Source organism: Leptinotarsa decemlineata, unplaced genomic scaffold (genome assembly GCF_025532065.1).
Source record: "Leptinotarsa decemlineata unplaced genomic scaffold, Ldec_3_MD MMD2_tig00026358_RagTag_RagTag, whole genome shotgun sequence".
In the NCBI taxonomy this organism is placed as follows: Eukaryota; Metazoa; Arthropoda; class Insecta; order Coleoptera; family Chrysomelidae; genus Leptinotarsa; species Leptinotarsa decemlineata.
In genome coordinates this window covers 8,883,317-8,904,506 of record NW_027412703.1, presented here as the reverse complement: position 1 = coordinate 8,904,506, position 21,190 = coordinate 8,883,317, and the positions used below count along the sequence as shown (strand labels likewise).

At 33.5% G+C, this 21,190-nt stretch overlaps 1 protein-coding gene across 2 annotated transcripts in view; it reads left to right on the top strand.

The window, feature by feature from the left end:
* The window catches only part of LOC111513983 (sodium-dependent nutrient amino acid transporter 1), a 112,035-nt gene that overhangs the window by 41,546 nt on the left and 49,299 nt on the right, over nt 1-21,190 (top strand). The window contains exons 3-5 of one of the 2 annotated variants that reach the window (XM_074184838.1): nt 13,998-14,262; nt 17,018-17,261; nt 19,293-19,563. In XM_074184838.1, the coding sequence (XP_074040939.1) occupies nt 13,998-14,262; nt 17,018-17,261; nt 19,293-19,563 (780 nt within the window). Of the gene's footprint in view, nt 1-13,993; nt 14,263-17,017; nt 17,262-19,292; nt 19,564-21,190 lie in introns of both variants that reach the window. The other variant, XM_074184839.1, reaches the window with a different exon arrangement.

Sequence of the window (21,190 nt, the reverse complement as noted above, 5' to 3'; positions counted from 1 at the left end):
TTTTAGCTTTCTACTTCTCTATCTCAATACAGAAAATGTGAAAATCTTCCAAAGAGAGAAAGGAAGCAACCAGTTTCAAAAAAAGTTAGTCTATACAAATATGTTTAGATCATGCAAAAAAGTAACTTTCAGACGCAAACTGGAAGAGAAAGTTCTCTCGAAACAACTTCTTTTATATAATCAATGAATTATATGAAAACAAAATTACTTTCGAAACAAATACTTTTTTATGAACACTGAATTATACAAACTTTCCTTTATTCAGTTTTTATTCCAAACATTCATGATGGAATCGAAGCATATATCAATCACAGGATTCCTACATAATGTAGTGAATGAAAGAGGCGATATTCCACTCACAATTCATCCCTACTGGTGCACATTCGATGTTTCTCTGTGAGACATTTGTTTATCAGCTCTTCACTAGCAAATCTGGATAACATTATAATTAAAACTCAGTCAATTCATTAATAAAATTACGACTTCATGTCACGGAATGAGTTTAATCTACTCATGTCATCGATTACAGTATTATATTCGCTCAAATTGAAAGAATTATACTTCCAGAAGGGATTAATTTTTCGAAGAAAAAGAGTTTTGCTTTGTACTTCTTCATTTTGATACCAAAAAAATTCTTTTCTCTATTCAATTTGCATTAGAAACTTCTGATGTGGAATTGAATCAGTTATCATTCACAATACAGTGAATGAAAAAGATAAACTTTCACTCACATGGAACACTGTCATCCTCACTGATATACATTCGATGTTGCGCCGTAAGACACTTGTCTTAACAGCTCTTCGGTACCGCCGTGTTGGTTGGTGGTTCAAGCAGGCTGAACGATCGATTTTCATTTGCCATCGTCCAACCCGTGTTAGGAATCACATGATGAAAGGTAAGACCTCGTTAGTCCTTAGCTCGCGAAAGTTTCGACTTCTGAGGGTTGTCGTTGGTAGGGGTGCGACAGCTGGTTAACGAAAACCATTTTTTTTTCAAAAACACTCAATTCCTTCATGACATCACGATTTTTTGTCACAGAATGAGTTTAATCTACTCATGTCATAAATAATAGTACATAATGATATTCATTCACTCATTTGATTAAATCCCAGCCATAGGAATCTTGTTTATATTGAAAGATGTATATTTTAAGGAGATATTAATTTGGTTCTGATGAGCTGATAAGGTAAGTGTCCTACCGCGGGACATCGAATGTCTACCAGTGAGCATGACAGTATCCCATGTTAGTGTCACTATATATTGTGTAGGAATCCTGTGAATGATATCTGAATCAATTCCTCAACGAATGTTTGAAATACAAACTGAATAGAGAAAAGTGTTCTAGTATGATTCAGTCTTCATATAAAAGCATTTGTTTCGAAAGTGATTTTCTTTCGTATGGAAGTTACTGTTTCGATACGGTTTGCTCTTCTAGTTTGTGTTTGAAAGTTACTCATTTCCATGATTAATGATTGTTTAGAGTTTTTTTGGAACTGATTGCTTGCTTCTTTTTGTTGGAAGTTTTCCACAATTTTTTATATTAAAATATTCAAAGGTGAGAAGTTCTGAAAATAATTTTGATAACGTTATGATTCTTTCAAGTTGTTGTACTTTAGAGTTCACGTATACAAAAAACAGGGATAGACTATAGAGCTAATTAATGAAAATGCGAACATATTTCTCAACACGGATGTGTAGAACAATCAATAAAAAATTTCAACGTACCTCAATTTAATTCATTCATTTTTATTTAGTGTAAACCCATTTTTTTCATCATGTTGCTCAAAAATACGTCATAGTTTCTCCGCACATCTTTAAAAAAAATTATAATTTCATTTGAATTTCTGCCATCTTGTAGCTTACATGATTGAAAAGGAGCCACAAACCCCAAGAATATTACATTCAGTCATCCAATAAATGTTTCTTGGTGACCCCATTCAGCAAAAGTTTCTCGTTCATTCAGTGAATATTCAAATTTTCTTCATTCACCAAATCTACAACACGATATTCGTACATATTTCATGATGAAATATGCCCAGTGGCAATCAATTGTTTCTGTACCCTACTACTGTACTCGTATCTACGTTTACCGATGTTATAATTCCCACAGCTGTATTTGTTTCAACAATGGCATTCTGCTCCAATCGCAGTATCATGAAAATATAATAGTAATGATACCAGTTTTGAGTGGTCATCGGCAACATATTTTTCATTTTTCACCTAAAATATCTCTGTAATATCTCGTCAAAAAGTACACATTACATATATTGTTGGCGCCTTTTTGCAAACACATTATGTATGTAACAAATTTTCATCAACAACTGCATATACAAGAATTTTTTGAAAGTCATTACGGTATCAAAATACTTTTTCAAAGGAAAACGAGAGCCTTATGTATGATTATTCAATGCTGCATATATGTTTCTCCAAAATGATGAATTGAATGAAGAATTTGCTTGTCTTCTCTTTCAAGATAATATACAGGGTGTTTCAGAATTCGACGGACAAACTTATACCACGTCATTCCTCTTGCAAAATTATGAAAAATGAGGTAGGACATGTGTGTCCGGAAATGAGCCGTTTCAGAAATACAGGGCGTTGAAGTTGCAAAATAAAAAGACCCTTTTCGTCGTAGCTCCCGGACTAAAAGGAATAAATTAATGAAACTCAGCAAATCGATTACGAGCTAGAATGTGCTTCCTCCAGTGGTATGTTTGCTTCAGTATCAGTAGCCAGTGGCGTTCCAGCGGGGTAATAGCTTATATTTCCCCCCTTATTTTTTACGCCACTGACTTTATATCCACAACCGTCTTTTTTTTGAATTCCTTGATCAATTTTACGTAAAAACCAAATGAACATTCACTATGAAAAAACCAGTAGTTTTCGAGAAAAATTGAGTTGAACTGATAGGTGCATTCTCATATGGGAATATTAATAATCGAGTAAAATAATCGAAATTCCAAAACCGAAATTATTTGAACTCTTTCATCATTCTACCATTCATTGTGTGCTTGAAAAATTATTCACTTCGGCAACATATTGCGGATTTTCTACCATTTTACCAACTTTTTTGCAGATATGTTGTGAGCCCGCAGACCTACTGAATGGCTTTACCTCGAGATTTATTTTTTAATGAAATGTTCCATCCAAACGATTTTCAAAGACAATTACGAAGAGTTGGCAAAACTGAACTCAGAATGTTTTATTGAATTATCTTCTCTCACTGGGTAAAAATCCAAGTTTTATCGATTAACCAAAATACCATTACTTGTTTCAACCTTAGCCATCTACAATGTTTCCTGGGCATATCTATTATAGTTTTGTTAGATAACTGTACCGATATTCTCGAGTTCTTCAGCCACTGGTTGAATAGTTTCAGAATACATTCACGTGACTTATAACAATCTTTGATCCACCTAAGCAATGAGGATTACTTTATTCATTGACAACAATAAATTTGTTAGGGGGCTGTGGAAATGAAATGAGATTCGTATGACACTTCCAAGTTAACGTAGCTGTCAGAAAGTGTTTGATTGTGTATTTCAAAATGAATTTTACATTCGAAGAGTTAGCGGACATGCACCTTATTTATGGAAAATCGGGACGAAATGGAAGGTTGGCACAAAGAATGTATCGTGAAAATTTTCCTGGAAGAAATAGAATTCCTAATTGGAAAACGTTCGAAAACGTGGACAGAAGACTCAGGGAAACAGGAAGTTTTTTAATTACCAGAAGGAATGCAGGTATACAGAGAACTGTAAGAAATTATATCACAGAAGAGGAGATATTGAACTATGCTGCTGAACATCCGTCTGAAAGTAGTAGATCTATAGCTAGAGTGCTGCATGTGTCTTCATCATCTGTTTGGAGGACTTTGCATGAACAGCAGTTATACCCATATCGACTGAGAAAAGTTCAGGCACTGAAACCAGAGGACTATCCAGATCGAATTGAATTTTCTCGATGGTTTTTAAGTATGTGGAGAAATAATCCGGAATTTATCAAGCAAGTGTTATACACTGATGAGGCAAAATTCACAAGGGAAGGTATTTTCAATTCTCGCAATAGCCATATTTGGGCCGAGGAAAATCCTTTTGCTATTCATCCTCATGGCCATCAAACAAAATTTTCATTGAATGTTTGGGCAGGAATAGTAGAAAACCGTTTAGTTGGTCCTTATCTTTTACCAGATGATTTGAATGGGGACAATTATGGCACTTTCTTGGGAGAAGTATTGCCTGAATTGTTAGAAGATGTTCCTCTGAATATCCGGAATGGAATGTGGTTTCAGCACGACGGTGCTTCTGTTCATTTTTCGTTAGCTGCTAGAGAGTACTTAAATCGGAAATTCGGTGACAATTGGATTGGTCGAGGTGGACCCCACAAATGGCCTGCCAGATCACCAGATTTGAATCCTGTTGACTATATTCTTTGGGGTCATATGAAGTCACTGGTTTATGAAACAGAACCAAAAAGAAGAAGAATTAGTCGCCCGCATTCAAGCTGCATCGATAACGATTGCCGAAAATTTAGAATCATTTGAAAAAGTGCGATTTTCTATGTTGCGCCGTTGCAGATCGTGTATACGTGTTGACGGAAAAAATTTCGAACAATTACCCTATTGATTATTCATCAGATGTTCTCATTATTATTCAAAAGCACATTTGAATTTTCAATGTAAATTTCAAAAAGAAATTCGTGTTTATGACTCACTGTTCTAGAATTTCAACAGTATTGTTTCTTATCACATTATCTAAAATATGTGTAGAGAAGGTATATTTTGAACATGATATTTCTACTCAAAGATGAATTATGAGTACCGACATCCAACTAAGAGTTATGTAATTAGCTGTAAATAGACAACTTCCATTTCTTCATTTATTTAAAAAACTTCATTTACTGACTAGAGTTAGCGAAGATCTTATCAGATGATTATTCAAATAAATTGACTTCTTCCAACTACATTTCTTTTTTTCAGGCGTATAATTAGAGTCTACTGGTAAAATTTTGTTTTTCGGCTTCATCTGTGAAAAGTTGAAAACACTGTATACTTTGAGAATGTTTTTCATTTTCTTATTAATGAATATTCTTCAAGATATTTACGATTCTACAAAGAGAAGTGTGATTTCACGAATGGGAAAGACAGGATAATTGTGAACAAAAAATAATTTTCCCAAAATCCAGAATAATGGTGTTATTTTAGGATTATTGGAGCCTAACTCAGTCGAGATTCCGAATGATCGCAAATTTTATTTGGGGTCACTCTTTTTCAGATCACAAAGTCACTCGAAGATCTGAGAACAATGAAAACATTTCAACAATGAAATCTATTGACAAGCACGAAAATAAGCCTCAAGAGTTATGATTTGTCATTACAATATGCTAAACATAACAAAAATTGGTACGATGATAGAAAACCCACAATAATTACCATCACTTGCAAGCGCTAAATCAATGGTAAAATCATAAAAGAGTTCTAATAATTTTGGTTTTGGAATTTCGATTAATTTAATCGATTATTCCCATATAAGAATGCACGTATCAGTTCTCAATTTTTCTCGAAAACTACTGGTTTTATCATAGTGAATGTTTTTTTGATTTTTACGTAAAATTGATTAAGGAATTCAAAAAAAAGACGGTTGTGGATATAAAGTCAGTGGTGTAAAAAATAAGGGGGGAAATATAAGCTATTACCCCGCTGGAACGCCACTGGCTACTGATACTGAAGCAAATATACCACTGGAGGAAGCACATTCTAGCTCGTAATCGATTCGCTGAGTTTGATTAATTTATTCCTTTTAGTCCGGGAGCTACGACGAAAAGGGTCTTTTTATTTTGCAACTTCAACGCCCTGTATTTCTGAAACGGCTCATTTCCGGACACACATGTCCTACCTCATTTTTCATCATTTTGCAAGAGGAATGACGTGGTATAAGTTTGTCCGTCGAATTCTGAAACACCCTGTATATGATTTTGAAAAAATTTCTCGAACAGTTGCGAATACCCACGGAATTTCTTCAAATGATACTAAAATTCTTTATCCTAGTTAGATTTGAACCTTTTTGCCCGTTTTCCTGAAAAAACATTGTTATGATCCTCAAATATCATATAGGAAATCTTTCTTATCAGTCAGTGGGCCATGCTTGAAGACAAGCAGTAAACAATTGGCAATACAACTGAAAGAGTTGACCTCCAATTTTGGAACGGGAACACTTGCAGACCGGTTTTGGGCTCCTTAGCAACTCAGCTGTGCAAGATAGTGGCCATCATCGACCTAAAGTCAATGATACTCCATAATTGAAAATTGAAATTCTTTCAGAGTATTTCATTCCTCGTCTTAAGTTGGAGCAAAAAACAAAAATGACACTCCATCTAGTGGACGAGGTACTAACCAACTGCATATCCGACGGGCTTGAACATTTAAAGTAAATTTCTTTAGATTTGTTTACTGCCTGTCTTCAAGCATAGCCTGACTAATGAGAAAGTTTCTCGTCCTTTTTCAGAGGAATCGAACAAATTTCGGATATGCAGTTGGTTAGTATCTCGTCCACTAGATGGAGTGACATTTTTGTTGTTCACTCCAACTCAAGACGAGGAATGAAATACTCTGAAAGAATTTCGATTTTCAATTATGGAGTATCATTGACTTTAGGTCGATGATGGCCACTATCTTGCACTGACTAAGTGACTAAGGAGCCCGAAACCGGTCTGCAAGTGTGCTCGTTCGAAAATCGGAGGTCGACTCTTCCAGTTTTATTGCCAATTGCGTTTGCAGGAAAATTTCTTCGAAGATTCCAAGGAGTACTAGTGATGCACTGTTTGGAACCTTCAGTGTATACTAATGCATATCACTGGTGTTTTTTTCCAACACCAAACCGTCATTTCAACACTTCGACACGTGTTTCGATTACCAAGCGATCATCTTCGAAATGAAGTTCAGTTTGATCTCCCTCTTGAAGATGATCACACTGGTTATATCTGCGTTTATCTTCAGTGTTTCCTACATATAGTGATTAAGTTGGATATATCTTGATTTTTTCTCATAAGTTCATTACCGATATGTCCTGAAAAGAATGAATGGTGATTTTGCCGCAGGTCTGAGTCTCTTTCATTTAAAAATAGATGTCATGTCTCCAAGTGTGTATTAAATGATGACGTTTTCTCAGAATTTTGCTGACGACTCAGTCTTTTTACATTCACAGTCAGATCTTGTTGAAGTTAACAGACTAACAGCAGATGCCAAAAACGAAGTTCAGATTTGGTTTACAATCAAACTAAATCTAAATGAAACCCAAAAAATGTTTTCTCCTCAGACAGAATTATTACAAATGGCAGTTCTGTGAGTCTGGTGGGTATAACACTGGATGACATATTGAAATGGGATGATCGTAAAGACGAGCTTCGCAAATTTCAGATTCAAATGTACACAGCTACTCTACCAGCTTGTTGAACAACCTGAGGTTGAGAAAATGTAAGATAGATATTAGCAAACAAAATTTTCAGATATCAATCTTTTCAATAATGTTTTTTTCGTTTCTGGAAAGCAGGATGTGTTAGAGATATGTTAGATCAAGCCTATCGTGAAACAATTGCTGCCGGTAAATCATAAAACTGGGCAATAGATTCACAACTTTGTTTCAGATTTTCAGTTGTCATCTTTTGCATCTGCGCCAGATGTAACTTAGATAATGCGAATGATTGCGTGTTTTTTTCAGCAAAACGTACTTCAAGGGAGGTAATGATCGAATCCAAGTATGGTATTACTAAAGACCTCTTCCAGTATTCTGAAGGGCATTCTGCTGGATGATTGCTTCTATGACGTTGTTTTCCCGTAATACGCGGCATTGATGTAATGTCCTTCACCAGTCCGACTTTCTCCGCAACAGCAGAAGCTTCCTTTATAATTTCGTCTGTCACTTTTTCCGGATTTTCACGGTGGTTTTTGATTGAAAGTAAAATCCTTTCAACGTGTTCCGAGGCTTTGACTACGTTCAAAGCTACGGATTGAAGTACGTTGACAACGGGTTCCATCAAAGCTAAAGTTGAACAATTTTACCTAATGTGAGGTATGATTCAAAAATATCTTGAGAGAGTGAGACGGGGATCAAGTATATTTTCTCTTATACTTCTTACTAAGGTAAAGACACCCCCAAAGAAGCCATTGTATGGCGAAACACGTGTTGAGTTTTGGTGGAACTGTTCCATGAAAATCTCATAATGAAGTGTTTTTTTAATTACGTCATGGATTTTTATCCACTATCGGCCAATTTCATCATGTATATTTTCTCTTGTTATAAACTACATTGTAACTGTTTGTTTTCAATGAAGACGTGTGACGAAATTCATATTCAGGAAATTAAACATTGAAAAATCTACACCGCTTTTCTTCAAAAAATGTATCGAAATGAAGGACTTTGATTTGCAACAGGCATCATGATGGCTATCATTTGTTTCATAATTGTTTCTGTTTATGAATTGAAATGTGACCAAGTTGAATATATGCAGTTTCGTCTGATATATCAGACATTTTCAACTCTCTGAATAGTAAATTCGAATAGAAGGTATGCGGCTCATTTGAAATGTTTTTAGTAATTTCTTCGGCACGGTTTTTTGATTTTTTTAGGTAGAGAAAATTGTCGATCCCTCTATCAACGGAAAACTACATATCGAAAACGTCTCTCAGTAATATTTTCACTTTTATTTCTAGCGTAGATCTGAATCCATAGTAACTCCTAAATATTTTGTTTTATAGTCGACTCCATTGAGGTGTTTGATCAATGATTATGGATCTCGATGAAGTGGTAGCAGTTTTATAGAAATGTAATGTCAGTAACTCATGATTAAACCAATCAACGCTTTCACCCAATCTAGTTTTGATTTCAGACTGGTTCAAAAATCAGAGAAAAGAAATATCACCGTACACCAGAATTTACATTGCATAGTTTCCCAGAATTTCCAACTGCTGTTAATGTTAATGAAACCTTGTCTGAATATATTCATGGTAACTGATAAAGTGAACATATTTACGTTGAATAACTGCTAATATTGATATCCTTACCAAATATGGATTCATAACGAATAGTCGTGGAAAAATGTTATTTGTTCCACTGAATTTATCCAATCATATCTGAAGTAATAGTGAACTAATGGTAACAAATCGTTACAACTGGATGAGGACGAATACATTAAATATATAATCATTAGGAGTTTATGTATATGACTGAGATGTTCAGTTTTAAACATACAGCCAGGGTTTTGCAACTTCTGTCACAATATATATATATATATATATATATATATATATATATATATATATATATATATATATATATAAATATATATATATATATATATATATATATATATATAGAAACATAAGTTAATATCAGACATAGCACTCATGAAAGTGGCAAACCATAGACACGTGTTTCGGGCTTTTGGCCCATCATCATATATATATATATATATATATATATATATATATATATATATATATATATATATATATATATATATATAATATATATTGTTCGTAATGAAGGAATATTGGGAAATATTTGAAAATGAGGCATTCATACAAAACTATCGGTAAATTACCTATATTTTCCTAAAACTCCATTTTTCAAATATATCTTTGCAATGCTCAGAGCGATATTCTTGATTTTTCTGAATTGCAATGCCAACTGGAAAGGATAACTTCAAAACTAGATTCTATCATCAACTTGTTATTTTGAGAACAATTTCGTGGAAATACCAATATAATTATTCAAAATTTCAATGCATAATGACATTTTATTCAGCAATAACAGCGATCACCTTATCAGAATATTCGATTCGACAGGAATCTTTTGTAAAAACAAACATTTATTCCATAAAATTTTCAAGACTTCATTATGTTTTCTTTACTTCCTTCGAGTTTTCTATCTTTATTCTGCGGCAGAGATCACATCGAATAAACTAGTTTTCGAATGTTCGCATTTTTATTGCGAAACAAAAATTGGAAAATAACCATCGCATTGACTGTTCTTACTTGTTCGACGTTTTTTTATGCAAATTGTTTGTTATCCGCTGTTAGCTGTCATTTTCTATCAATACAAACTCACAACTCAGAAGTTTCATGTTTTTTACGATAAAAACAAGAATTAAATGAATTTTAAAAAATAACAGAAAGATTGATTCATCATGTCTACATCGGACTTCCAGTCAACCTATATGCTGCATGCATTAGTTTTGTACCGACTCTTTGCAGATTTTCATCAGAAGTTTTTTTAACAGAGTGAATTTTTAAAGTGAACTTCAAATTATGGCCTTCACCACGTTTGCGCATATTTCATATTGATTTAGATTTATTTTCGTTTTGTGAAAGGTTGAAAAAAAAAAGAATGAATCACTTTGAAAAATGATGCAGGGTAACTTATGATTTGAAGGTACTACATTCTTCCAATTTTCATAGTATTTTTCTGCCGAATAGCATAGATAATAGATATACAAGGATAAAAATTAATGGTTGCTCAAAATCTAGAAGAAATAGAATAAATCTCACTCGAAGACATTTTTTGTGAAGGACTCAATGCTTGTTACTGTTTTTTTGGGTATATAACCGTCCACGAAGAGAATCTGCTAAAATGTAATAAAGGACAAACTGAAAAGTTCACTTCGGAAAGTTATTGCGTAGTGTAAATCACAGAAGAGTCCAGTTAGTATCTCGTCGTATTCATACATTTTGCCTACGAATTGATAAAAAGTAAATGGAACAAAACATTTCAATTCCTAGCTTTTTTTACTGGTCTACGTTTCGAAAAACGATATTTTGCCGTCATCAAAATCCAAAATCCACTCCAAAACTTCTGTTTGAAATTGTAAATACCTTCGTTTCTTCCGACATACATCAAAATAATGAAATGTTCAGATATCATATGCGATAGTTCATATAAACACACATACCTAGTAGATGTTTTTTGAGAATTCAGTTGAGGTTCATATTTCTGTTTTCAGTCTCTCGTCCTAGCGATGGTAACTACGTACGTTCTTTTTACACAGAGATATTTGGTATACACTCGTTACCTGCTTGAAGAATATGTGCAGATTATTTGATCTTTCAAATTTTTCCTAGATTTTTTTCAGTGATAATTTTTGTTTCAGTCCATTTTATAGCTTGATCACCAGATAATTTCATAACAAGATATATTGTAAACAAAAACTGCTCAGATGAGCAGTTCATGAAAATACCTCTCCATAAAGTTGGTAAAAGCAATACACAACATATACAGACTTCACAATCATCACAAACTCAACAACAATACACATATCTCACAACTAACATCATTCCTTATATTTTCGGTTTGTCTGATGAATTAGGATGTATGGGTATACAGTGAGCACCATATGTAACGGATAAATTCATTTTCTACGTTATTAGCCATTTTCAAGAAAAACCTTGAAACACGTCTAATTATGTATTCGAGAAGACATTCTGTGACATAAAATAAATCCCTTCCTTTTTGTTTGAAGGTGATTGACAATGTTTTATGATGAATTTCACTGGTTCGGACTTCCATTGTCTACTATATAAAATGATTTGAAGTCCCTGAAATAACTAAAAAAGAAAAATTAAAAATGAATAGCTGAAAAATAACAATTATATTAAGCAAAATAAACCTGAAATGAAATAATAGTGAAATAAACTACAAGTAAAAATATAACAATTGAATAAATAAAAATAAAGGAATGAAAAAAAGAAAATAATAAAAAGTGTAGAGATTCCAAGTCACGTTAGTTCACGACGTTCCGATTGTTAGTATCTACAATCGTCTTCGGGTGATGACTGGACTGATACCTCCGAGAGATGACTATTTATAGGTCGTTGAAATACTTTCACTTTCACCATTTTCCGCTTCACTGGTTCCGTGAGAGATGACCGTTTTGGCGGGAGTTGGCCATTTTTCGCTTGATGATGGGTTTCCATACGTTGCTTATTTCTACACCCGAAGACGATTGCAGATACTAACAATCGAAACGTCGTGAACTAACGTGACTTGGAATCTCTACACTTTTTATTATTTTCTTTTTTTCATTCCTTTATTTTTATTTATTCAATTGTTATATTTTTACTTGTAGTTTATTTCACTATTATTTCATTTCAGGTTTATTTTGCTTAATATAATTGTTATTTTTCAGCTATTCATTTATGATTTTTCTTTTTTAGTTATTTCAGGGATTTCAAATCATTTTATATAGTAGACAATGGAAGTCCGAACCAGTGAAAATAAATCTCTCCCCCTTCACCCTACCTCAAAGTGACAGACCACCCCCTAGTTTTATTTAAATGCAAAAGGGGGTCAAGTGATACCTCATCTTGAACGGTATTCAATTTTCTGTACAGCCATTTCTTCATTTTTCGAATTCGTGCATAAATTGTGTTATCTAAATCATTTATTAAAGCAGTAGCAATCAATGTGCAATTAATGGATGTCTTCAGATCAAATGTTTAAACTGACAGCCATTTGTATCTTGCCAATGATAAAGGCGTTGCTGAAAGTTATCAAGATCATCTTGAATGGTTTCGGGAGTGATACGTTCTATTTTTTCTCTAATTCTGATTTGCAAACTTTCAATATTGTTTGGTCTATTGACGTACACTTTGGATTTTAGGATACCCCACAAAAAGTAGTCAAGCGGTGTCATGTCTGGAGAATGGGCTGGCCACTCTATGGCACCTCGTCTACCAATCCATCTGTTGGGAAAAACTCCATTCAGATATGCACGAACGTCAGCTGCAAAATGTGGTGCAGTACCATCTTGCTGATACCAGATACTCCTATCTATTTGATTTGGATTATCATTATCTGGAAAAAGTCTTTTCAGCGTTGGAACTTAAAATTAGTCATAAAACTCCAAATAACGTTCAACGGTTAATGTTTCCTTGAAAAAGTATGACCCAATTATGCGATTATTCATAATCCCTGCCCAAACATTTAGTTTTCTGGGATATTAAGTATGGCCTCCATCCTTCAATGGGGATTTTCTCGGATCCAATATGGACAGTAATGTCTGTTGACGGTTCCATAAAAAAAAAGTTGACTCGTCGGAAAACAATATATTTATCTTAAACGACAGATCCCGCAGACACCTGGCTTCCATTATTTCGCAAAACTCAGTTCTGCGATCTGTATCGTCTTCGTTGAGTTCATATACCAATTGTACTTTATAAGGGTGATAATTTTCACTTTTAAAAATACGCAATATCGAACTTGACTTATGTCGTAATTGGCGGCAAGTTGGCGGGTTGGTTTATGTGGATTCTCCTCGATGTCTATCAAAATATCCAATTTCTTTCCATCGTCAATCAATACATTCCTGCCTGGTTTTGAAATATCTTTGACAGTCCCAAATTCACAAAATTGCGTTTCTATTCTACTAACGTTAGATTGAGTAATGTGATGATCAGGATATTTATTATTGAACATTGCACTTACATTCTTCTGGGTTCTAGTTTTGTCCCTACATCCTAGTAGTATTAACACTTCTACTTTTTGACGTTCAGTCAAGTGAGACATTGCTAGAACTTTCAGCCTATTGTCTGAAAGTAATACTGAAAGCGAAACACAAACAACAACTGTAAAACTGTTTCTCTTCAGCAAGTTCACAGAAAACATACAATTTTCACAGAGTGTCTTTTCGAAAACATAATTAAACGTGTTCAATGGTTTTTCTTGAAAATGGCTAATAACGTAGAAAATGAATTTATCCGTTACATATGGTGCTCACTGTATAGATATGATGTGATAACAACAGAAAATGTCTTTCTTAAATGTACTCGAAAGAGTACATTCAAGTATAAAGGTGGAGGAGTAGAAATCAAAAACATTTTTCTCCCAAATAGTATAACGACTAATGCAGATTGCTTCATTGGAGATTTATTACTTCAGTTCGTTGTTCGAAATTTCAAAATCATATTTCTGATTGGTTTGTGATAATTATTCATACATTCATTACAGGAAATCTCAAAGCAAGAAGAGAGGGTTCAATGGGGAAATGGTCTGGAATTTCTCATGTCATGTATTGCTATGTCAGTTGGCTTAGGAAATATTTGGAGGTTTCCTTTCATTGCTAACAGAAATGGTGGAGGAGCATTCCTGATCCCTTATTTAATAATACTGACATTTATTGGAAGACCAATGTATTACATGGAAATGGCACTTGGACAGTTCTCCAGTCGGGGAAGTGTGAAAATGTATGAAAAATTGGCGCCTGTTTTCAAAGGTGATTTACTAGCTAAATAATTATTCAACTTATTTCTTATCAATTTCATCGTTCACGAGTGAACAACAAAGAAATACAAGTATTATAAAATCTGAAAAGAACACGATGGCAGAACAACTGCACTCGAATTAGTTTGGGATTTCTACAAATGAAGGTGAGTTTAAATATTTCAGTGAATTATCAAAACTTGAGAAAAAAATATATTGAGACAAAAGTCAATATAGTATCGTGGAGCCAGTATCACACAGGAAAAAAATGAATCATACTCTGAACCGATGAGAATCGAAGGTATCGGCCCACTGCAAAATGATGAAAGTGATTGATGAAGCGTTTGCAAGCAGTACCGCTTCCAAAACAATCAGAACAATCAATTAACCAGTAAATTGGTTAACCTGTGGAACTGACAAAGATATCAAGAAATTATGAAGCTTTTTCTATTTGCCTTGGAATTATTTGAAAAGAGTTGTCAGAATTTTTTGAAGAAGTCATCGTTTTCACAAAACTTATTTCATTTATCACAAATTGAAATTGTCGTGTCTGTCTCTTTCTTTGTTCTTCCAAACATGATGAAAGGTCATGTGTATGATTCATCAGTACTTCAGATGAATTCATCGCTGGTCATTAGAATTAGTTTCTTAAAGGGTACCCGCCTTCAGTCAAGGAGGTGATTCAATAATGTGTGTGAGTTGTAATGAATAAGCAATGGGTAGTCGCATCCAAACAATATAGATTTCGAATAATCTAGAATGTTCCAGAACTTTCCATAGTATTCAAAAATGTTCTGCAAAATTCAATAATAACAGGATGTTCCCGAAAGTTTCAAGTAATTTCTGAACATTTCACAACATTTTAGAATGTTCCGGTATATTCTGAAATATTGTGGAATGCATATGAATACTCTCGAATGATCTGGACTGTTCTGAAAATACGTATTGAGAGATGTATGATGGAATTGGCAGAAACTCAATGAAAATCCATAACTAACGTATTCAAAAAACACTTCATTGTGAGATTTTCACTAAACGATTTTACAAAAACGCTTTTGTAAAATCGTTCAATGAATATTTCACAATGAAGTGTTTTTGAATACGTTAACTATTGAGAGGGCAAAACTCATATCTTCAGGAGTGGAAATGGTACCATCTTGAATGGGGGATAGGGGGCTACTACACAATATAACTCTCTCGACTTTTTCATATGATCTGGGATGTTCCTAAATGTTATAGACGATTCTGGAACATTCCTGAATGTTCCCGTATATTCTGATAGGTTATAGAATTGTTGAGAAACAAGACCTCGTTAGTCTGCAGTCCGCACTAGTTCACTTTTGAGGGTTGTTCTTCATAAACAGGCAACAGCTGGTTAACGAAAAATCAGATTCTAGCCTTTTCATCTTCAAAATCATGCTTTTCAGGTAAAAAAAAAAAACGTTTCCACATATGAGAATAGTAAGTTACCACACCATATAACTATGTTGATCTTTCCACAGTGATCTAAGATGTTTCAATATGTTCTGAAATGTTGTAGAAGGATTCGGAATAGTCTTAATTGTTTTGGACGGTTCTAGATCATTGCTGAGTGCAAAATTCAAAGAATTCATATTTCCGTGAGCATATTCCTTGAGTGAAAATAAAAACTTTCTTATTCTGGAATCGGAGGTGTTTACTCTGTACCATCTAATTCGTATTATAGCACTACATTCCACCCAGATTTATATTCAATTGAGAACTGAATTCTTCAAAAATCACGATTCTAAAAAAGGAGTTGACTCGCTGATATATTTCATTGTAAACTGCGAACTTCATTCGAAAACTGCAAACCAGTTTACAACAGTATAAAATATTATAGAACAGTATACGAGTACCTATAGCTTTAGCTGAATGTGTCATGTTTTTGTCGAAACTTTTGTAGTGGAAATATAACAGTATACTGTAACAGTGTGTTTTGAAATGGATTTTCATCAAACATTGGCCAGTTGTATTCAATAATATAGAGACGAACAGGGCGGGTTCTCCATCATTTTCAATATTTTTTTATCGTTTTGGAAAAGTTACAAATGTCATGTAATGATTGAGAATATTAGCTTGTTATGGAAACGATGAGCTGTACGAATGAAATTTGCAAACTTTCCTGCGAAATACTTCATGATGAATATTAAAGGTGATACCTTTAATGATAACTGATGATAACTGAGATATTTCAATTTCATAATAAATAACTCTTATATATCGTTAAGATTTGAAACATTTTGAGGAACAGTGACAAAAAGAAAAATACCATTTCTGTAAAGAAATTTGAAACGAACAAATCACGGTGCATAATAAATCTGGTTCGTGATATTTTGGCTCTAAATTGAGATGCAGTAACACATTCAGTTTTTCATAATGTTATCAACAAAATAATTGACTGAGTAGATACAAAATATAACACAATTTTTCCTGTTGCAATTTCTCATTTTATCATTTCGCTGATTTCTGAACACCAGTAATGAATTTTTAAATTTATTTTTCCGAAATAAACGTCACAATTTTGATAGTTTGCTGAAATATGTAACAATTTTTATTTTTGTTCAGATATTCATAGCGGAATGAAAATGCACTTCTATTTCTCAAACTAGACTAGTTTGACACAGCCCTTCTGAATGAATTTTTTTGTAATATATCACCCTTGAATAACCTCACCTTATTTTGCACTGTAATATTGCTTTCGGCTCTAGTATTTCATTCTATTTCAGTATACTTATTTTGTTCAATAGGTATTGGGTATGGACAAATCATTGGTACAACTTCCGTTGCTTCGTATTACTGTATTTTGATGGCGATAACTCTATTCTACTTCATCAACTCCTTCACATTTTCCTCCGATTTTCCATGGGCTACTTGTCACGATGAATGGAAGCCTTACACTGAGTCAAGGAATATCACTTGCATCGATAAACATACTAATGTAACGTCTCTGATGGAGCGTGAAACAATAAGTTCATCGGAATTATATTTCAGGTAAAAAGTGTTTCTTTCTGCTTTCATAAGAATATGCAAATGAAAAGTTATTCAACAATAATTATATATATATATATATATATATATATATATATATATATATATATATATATATATATATATATATATGACAAGGTGAAAACATAATATTTAATCGAAAACTTCAACGAATTCTGATATAGCATTCGGAGAAATATTTTCATGTCGCCTAACCATTTCATCTTCATATCATCTCACGATGCGGAAGGGGTCCAGCACTATCATTTGATTGCTACCCATAATCAATTTTTTGTATCTTATTCAATTACTCTCCTAGCAAATTTTTTGCTTAACTCTCCTAAATGTTTTCTTCATTTTGTTTTTGTGTTTACTCTCTCCAGATGTTCTAGTTGATAAATTAGTATTGTATTCATGTATATGTGTATGTATCGATAGCGATAGATTTTTGATTTAAATGGTTGAATGGTTGTCGGTTGATTGGTCAAACCACCAACACTGACATTAAAACTTGGCAAGTTGACTTGGGTGTCACATCAATAGGTGGTTCCACTTATGTTTCGCTTGCGTTTACGCAGCTATTTTTATCTAGTACTTTCTTGGTTTTTTCTCATTTTGTCTTCAATCGAGGACCGCCTGCCCGGTACTGACGATGCCCAATAGGCTGAAACAGTTGTATACCGCTGGCTCTTGAATTGAAATCAATATGGGAATGATTGAAGAGTACTCATCTAATAATTTTTGATTTAAATGGATATATATATATATATATATATATATATATATATATATATATATATATATATATATATATATATATATATATATATATATATATATATATATATATATATATATATATATATATATTTATATATTCTACTATTTATGTAAGTTACAAAAGGGATTTGAAGCTCTATGACGAGGAAGTAGTTGTTTCCTGACAGACATTAACCACCTACTGTTTATGTAGTTGAAAGAAATGAATGTTTTGAAATCCCATTTTGAAATATTTATTTTTTATGAACATCTCTCTCCGATACAGTTTTCAGACACGTTTTGTTCAGAGTTGTTAGAGTTTTTGTACATGGCATGTTTCTTTCCTGCTACTCGAATAATTTCAGCATGATCCTGCTGCTGGATGAACGAAAAACTTCTGCGACAACATCTGTGAGGTTTCTTCCATGAATGTCTGTCGGATATAATTCCATATCCAGCGTTTTGTTTTGTTTATTTATTTCCTTTTTATGTTGAGTTTTCATTGACTGTCAGTTGATTTTCAAATAAAAAACTATAACTTGAGCGGTTTGTCAGTCACCACAAAAAATATAATTTGATATGGAATACTAGCTCTCTAAAATAAAAACACTACTTTTGTGAGTATATAAACTCACAATAAATACAATGTATGTGAGCATTTGAGTTCACAATTTTGTCCTTCGATTGAAACTGAATAGACCTTGGAAGAATGTCCATTTATCTTCGATGAAGTGATCCGGCTCGAAGGACCAAATTGTAAATCCAAATGTTTACAGACATTGTAATGTAGGCCCAAATATTCACGTTGTTGTGTTTTCATCATATACAACCGATATTCAATATAACATTTTATTTTTTTTTGATGACTGACAACCGCTCAAGTTATAGTAAATGTCATAGGAAAACATTAAAGTAATAATAAATATTCTTTCGCGAAAGAACTTTCGGAATGCCTCTGCAACCCGGTTTTTGTTGTATTCAATAATGAATGACTGTTTCATACATAGATTTTGGGAAATGAAACATTCCTTTTATATTATCGTTTTGCATAGCAATTTAAAAAACAATGTAGTTATTTTCGAAGCTCATTTGAAAGATTCATATATCATTACACGTTTCTCCATTCTATATCATTTTCATTTCAGCTAAGTTTGTTGGTCAAGCCGACCCGAGCATTGCCAAATTCAGCTGTTAGTCAGAAACAGATAAATCTATAGTTACAAATTCAGTATTTGAAATATGTAATACCAAAACCCAAATTTTTGATAATTTCAGAAAAGAAGTACTGAAAGAAATGGATGACATTTCTGAGAGCATGGGCTTACCAGAATGGAGACTGTCACTTTTGTTGTTACTTTCATGGGTGTTAATATTTTTTGTATCAATAAGAGGAGTGAAGAGTTCTGGAAAAGCGTCATATTTCTTGGCGTTGTTCCCATATGTTATCATGATTACATTACTCATACGAGCTGCAACACTAGAGGGAGCTGTTGATGGAATGCTGTACTTCATCGAAACTGATTTCAGCAAACTCCTTGAGGCAGAGGTATGATAATATATGATTTTTTCATAGTATTGATATTCTTCATTTCCATTACCATTTTCTGTTACATATAAAAATAAGGACTTACATGTGCATGTTCAGCGAGTAATTTCAAATATTCATGAATGCTTGAAGAAGGAAAACTGTCACACTTCACAGAATGCTATTGTGAATAGAATATGCGAGTTAATGGAACTATCTCGTTCGACAGTTCTTCTAGTCATTAAAATAGGGGATGTCATTGACCATGCAATGAAACAAAAACAAAGGAATAAAAAAATCTCAAACGTTGCTGGTACTACAAAAGATGTGATTCGGCGAACAATTTATGGTATATACCAAAAAAATTAAGTACAAACATTGGAAATGATTTGGTATAATTTCACTAGTTTAAACGTCAATCACCTTCAAACAAACGTTGATTTGGTATAAATTACTCGACCATCCCGATTACAATTACAAATCTTCAAAAACTCTACGAGGTGTCTTATTGTCTTGTGGTTTCAAATATGAAATATTGAACAATCGGATGGTCATAATGGAATCGACACGCATTGTTCAACTCCGACAAGAATATTTGAGGCAAATGAAAAGCTACCGAGAATCCAGCAGACATATAATCTACCTCGACGAAACTTGGTTTGACACCCATGATGTTGTCAAATATGGCTGGGTAGACGAAACCAAGTGATGTGCTTTGAACACACCTTCTTCAAGGGGAAAACGTGTTTTAATTTTGCATGCCGTGTATGAAAGTGGTTTCGTACCTAACGCTTTGCTTCTGTCGACCAAAAATTTAAAAGATTCGTCTGCTGATTACCACGAAGATATGACTGTGACTTTATTCGAAACCTGGTTCAGTGAGCAGCTTCTCACAAATATTCCTCCAAACTCGATTATTGTTATGGATAACGATTCGTATCATTATCGGTTATTGACTACAATAACACAAAAAAACAGATATTGTTGATTTCATGCGAAATCATGACATGGAAATACCCGAAAAGATTCCAACGAAAAAGGTATTACTGGTGACAATAAAACAACGTGATTTCAAAAAAGAGTATATTATTGATTCGATGTGTGAAACACGTGGCCTCCTTACGTTTGCCTCCATACGTTCAATCCAATTGAAACGTTTTGGGCCACAATGAAAGAAAGCTTGCGGAAATATAATCAGTCACCGACTTTGAACGCTGCAGTGCTTGACAATATAAGGCGAGTGATGAATGAAGTAGGTGATAGTGATGTGTGGAAGAACTGTGTGGCCACGTTATGAAAGAAGAGAGCAAATATTATGTGCAAGGTTCGATAAATCTGATTGTTATTCAACCCGATGATGATTCCACCTCATCCGAATATAGCGAAAAAGAATTTTGATTTTTCTAGCAATTTTGTTGGCCTCTATTATTTTGTAAAAAATATATTTTTTCTAATTGATTCGGCCGTTTCTTGTGAAGATCCATAGTAATTTCAAAAACTACACCTCAACGATTTGATCTCCACAAACTTTATTTGAAAAATATATCACAACATGTTTCGCTAAGACATTAGCTTTTTAAAGTGACTTGTCACTTGGAAAAGCTAATGTCTTAGCGAAACATTTTAATTTTTCAGATTGTGGAGATCA